Below are 4,099 nucleotides of genomic sequence, written 5' to 3' on the forward strand. Positions count from 1 at the left end.
TGTCATGTAGTCGACGTTCACATAACATCACTAGAGGAAAGACAACATATATCTCATTAAAATATCGAACGAATACCAAATCCACATGAATACTTATAACAAAACTTCTCACATGTCCCCAGGAACAAACGTAACTACTCACAAATCATATTTATGTTCATAATCAGAGGGGTACTAATGTGCATAAAGGATCTGAACATATAATCTTTCACCGAATAAACCAACTAGCATCAACTACAAAGAGTAATCAACACTACTAGCAACCCACAGGTACCAATCTGAGGTTTTGAGACAAAGGTCGGATACAAGAGATGAAATAGGGTTTGATAGGAGATGGTGCTGGTGAAGATGTTGATGGAGATTAACCCCCTTCCGATGAGAGGATCGATGGTGAACTTTCATGTTAATAAGATATCTGGATGTTATGAAGTTTCCAAATAATGGTCAAAGTCGTTAGAACATTCTTAACTTGCTATGAAGTTTCCAAATAATGGTCAAAGTCGTTAGACATTCTTAACAAGATGATACGAATTCGGAAAAATGCAAATAAGATATCTGGATGTTCAGAAAACATCACCTACATTTGCATGTCATTTTTATTCATGAAAAAATATTGTTTATACCTTTTTATTTTTAATAATGTTAATAACATTAATTACCTTAGGTAGTTTAAAGGATGCTTTTGTCCTGAATGCAAATGATATGCGCATAAAGGTAATGTTTATCTGAACATTTTGATATCTTATTTTCATTTTTCCGAGTTCATATGAATTAGTTATGAATTTTCAAAGTTTTGGTCAAACAGTCAAAGGGCATTCGAGGGACCACGACAGAAAAAGTAAGGGCAAAACTGAGCAAGCTCGAAAAGTAAGGGCAAAACCCGTGGGTTGGAACCAACTAGGGATAAAAATGCAATTGTTCCTTTTTTAATCATGCATAAGAACGACATGTGAATTTATTAAAATGTGAAACAACCAAAAATCAACGGTAATGTTATCTGGCGAACATCAGCTAGAAGGAGGATGGCAAGCGAATGCTTTATCCTGGTAGTTTTAGTTACTTCGCGGGATCAAATGGTGGCAGTTTAAACGAAAATGACTTCTTCTCAAGAAACTGACATGTTGTGCTGAAGAAGTTATCACCCCCTGCCAGTGAATGTTTGCCTGTTAAGAAGTTCCAAAATCAAAAATGACCTAAGGTAGCTAACTAACACAAAAGCATGACCCAAGCAGTCACCAGCTGGAGATGAACAAACGGTCAGGGTGTAGGTTGGAGTTGGGGGCTCGTGGGGATGAGACTAGGTGTACGATGAGTGGGGCTCATGGGGATGAGATCAGGGACAACGACGAGTCAGTGCAACCCCATCGCCGCCATCTCCAACTTGTCCAGGGGCATAGACGAGGGGGGTAGCTTTCGGGAGCGGCCTGGGACAACAGAAAATGTTCGGAAACACTAACACTCACACGTGTGGGCGTTTGCATCTCGCCCACACGTGGATACGTGTCCTTTTGTGGATGCATGAATCTTGGCATGTTTGTGGTGCCACGTAGGACTGGGCTGGTATGTGGGCATTCATCCGGTCGTTCACACGTCCGTTTCACCATACGGAGGGACCGGTGTGTGGGATTTTAGCAGTTCGCCCACACGCCAATTTTCACTCACGCACAAGGGTTGATGTGTGTGCATTTGCCATCTCGCCCACACGATCGTCTTCTCTCCCACACCCAAGCTGTCAGTTGCCATGCGTTTTGCAGTGTACATGGCAACTGCCCTAATGTGCTTGTAAGCATATGGCAACTCTCTCTTTTTTACCCTAACATGTCAGTTGCCATGTGTTTTGCAGGGTACACGGCAACTGTCCTAGCGTGCTTGTAAGCAGATGGCAACTCTCTCTTTTATCCGAACATGTTGTTTTGCCATGTCTCTTTGTAGCGCTACACGGCAACTGCCTAGTGTTAGTAGGTGGTAACTCCTAAGGTTTTCAAATCATGGCAACTGTAGTAAATCAGACCATACATGGCAACTGCTTAGTGTTAGTAGGTGGCAACCTCTAAAGTTTTCAAATCATGGCAACTATAGTAAACCAGACCATACATGGCAACAGCTGCAGTTGTCCAAAATGGCATCTGGCACTTGACCTAAGATGACAACTGCAGTTGAGCAACCATGGCAACTGTAGTTGTCCGACATGGCAACTGTAGTTCAGCGACATGGCAACTGCAGTTAAACGGACATTGAAGAGGGTCCGGAGCATGGCAACTGCGGGGACGGGTGGTGACTATCATGCGGGGCGCGCAGGACCATGAGGTAGGTGGCTGAGAGAGGTCGTGTGGGCGTTATGCATTTTGCCCACACGTAGGCATGTGAGAGGGACCACAAGGAAAAAAGAAACATGTGGGCGCTAGTTGTTTTGCTCACATGTAAACATGTTGGCTGGTCCTCTTAGACACCACACAAAACGTGTGGGCAGACCCCTTAACGCCCACATGTGTGACAGTTATCGTCATCCAAAATGTTTAATGTCTCAATTTCAAAAAAAATGTTTAATGTCTCAATAATTGGTAGGATCTTTGTTTTTGACTCGACAGAAAAACCAGGGGCTCAAGACTAAAAGCTGCGTGATAACTTGTAAAAACCGGAGATAATCTGGCAAGCAGTAACTACCATATTTTCGTATTCTACCACAAAATTTTGGAAACTTATGTAAAGAAGGAGAGAAAAATAAGAAGCAAATCGATCTTCCTATTTAATTCTATCGCGTGATCTTTCCCGCACGGGATCGAGACGAGTTATAGCGCCGGATCTTCCTCCTCTCGAAACTCCCATATATGTACACACACACACACAAGAGTTCTTCGTTCACAGCAAGCAATCTTGTAGTAGAAGTAGAAAACACAGACGACCATGGACAAGCACACAATCCGCATCCTTGCGCTAGCCCTGCTGTCTCTGCATCTCATGTTCTCCGCCACCATCGTGCAATGTAAGTATATATGCATTAAAGTTAACACTTCTATTGCGGATTAATCTTTGTGAGATACGAATTGTCTTTCAAGCTCAACAAGTCAGTGCGCATGCACGTGCTATTTTTCTACTTCTCTCTTCTGTTTCTCCCATCGGTTTATCTTCTCCTTGTCTTTAATCCAAGCTCAATAATTTACGTCTTACTATGCACGTGTACATCAAGCACTTTTGTCTTATTTATGTTCCTTGATTTCTGCCTCTCTCTTTCCTTCTCTTGCCTGAGAGCAGTTTATCGCTTTTAACAAATCCGAAAAAATTGTTTCATCATCTCCTTTTGGAAAAAAAATATTTCATCATCTGCATGTTGCTCCGCAGGCCGAACCATTGCCGACCTGCACGACGAGAAGATCAACTTTCCGAACGGGCTGTGCGGCAAGAACAAGCTGTGCACCACTGAATACTGCTACTGCTGCCTGATATATGACCGCTGCTACCTAACCATCGACGCATGCAAGGAACACTGTGACAATCCACCCTTGTCTTCTTCGGAAAACTTCCAAGCGGCAGAGACGGCGACGGCGACGATGACCCCTGCTCCTTTACCCACTGCCTAGTCAAATTAATTGGCTCATGCCTTTTTTGTCACGAGGCATATGATATGATGCTTTATGTGCGGAAAACAAGTTCACAATAATTAAGATCTTTCAAAAAGCATAGCTTTGTTGCAGTTTGATTTGTCATGTTGCGTTTAGACATGTTCTCGCAGGAGCCAAATTGAATACCTTAGTTGGACGTATAAAATCAGTAAATTATAGCTCCACCTCCACACAATGCAAGTATTTCTCTCTTTGATCTATCTTTACGAAATCTTGTCTCTCTATAAATCAGTAGACACTGCATATATATAAGTGATTCATATGTGTATGCTATTCCATAAGCCAAACCATTGGCTTCGACATGGAGAGCGAGAGGATCAATCTACCGAACCGGCTGTGTGGCAAGGCAAAGTTGTGCACCACTAAATATTGCTATTGTTGTTTGCTAAATGATCGCTGCTACATTAACATAGATATGTGCAACAAACGCTGTAAAAATCACTCCTTGTCTTTGCAGGGCATGCGAGCTGCGGCGCCGC

The 4,099-nt window shown here is 42.7% G+C and overlaps 1 protein-coding gene across 1 annotated transcript; it reads left to right on the plus strand.

The window, feature by feature from the left end:
* Nucleotides 1–2,878: 2,878 nt before the first annotated feature.
* LOC125531708 lies at nt 2,879–3,650 on the plus strand. The gene is made up of 2 exons (XM_048696014.1): nt 2,879–2,983; nt 3,340–3,650. The coding sequence occupies exons 1-2, from the start codon at nt 2,905–2,907 to the stop codon at nt 3,576–3,578; spliced, it is 318 nt and encodes a 105-aa protein (XP_048551971.1). The 5' UTR covers nt 2,879–2,904; the 3' UTR covers nt 3,579–3,650.
* The last annotated feature ends 449 nt before the right edge of the window (nt 3,651–4,099 follow it).

This window comes from Triticum urartu, unplaced genomic scaffold (genome assembly GCF_003073215.2).
Source record: "Triticum urartu cultivar G1812 unplaced genomic scaffold, Tu2.1 TuUngrouped_contig_7920, whole genome shotgun sequence".
NCBI classification, from domain to species: domain Eukaryota; kingdom Viridiplantae; phylum Streptophyta; class Magnoliopsida; order Poales; family Poaceae; genus Triticum; species Triticum urartu.

Excerpts from the sequence above, each read along its gene's own strand:
- LOC125531708 (XM_048696014.1), top strand. The coding sequence starts at position 2,905 with ATGGACAAGCACACAATCCGCATCCTTGCGCTAGCCCTGCTGTCTCTG. Across the intron at positions 2,984-3,339 it reads CTCCGCCACCATCGTGCAAT|GCCGAACCATTGCCGACCTG; the intron begins GTAAGTATATAT and ends GTTGCTCCGCAG.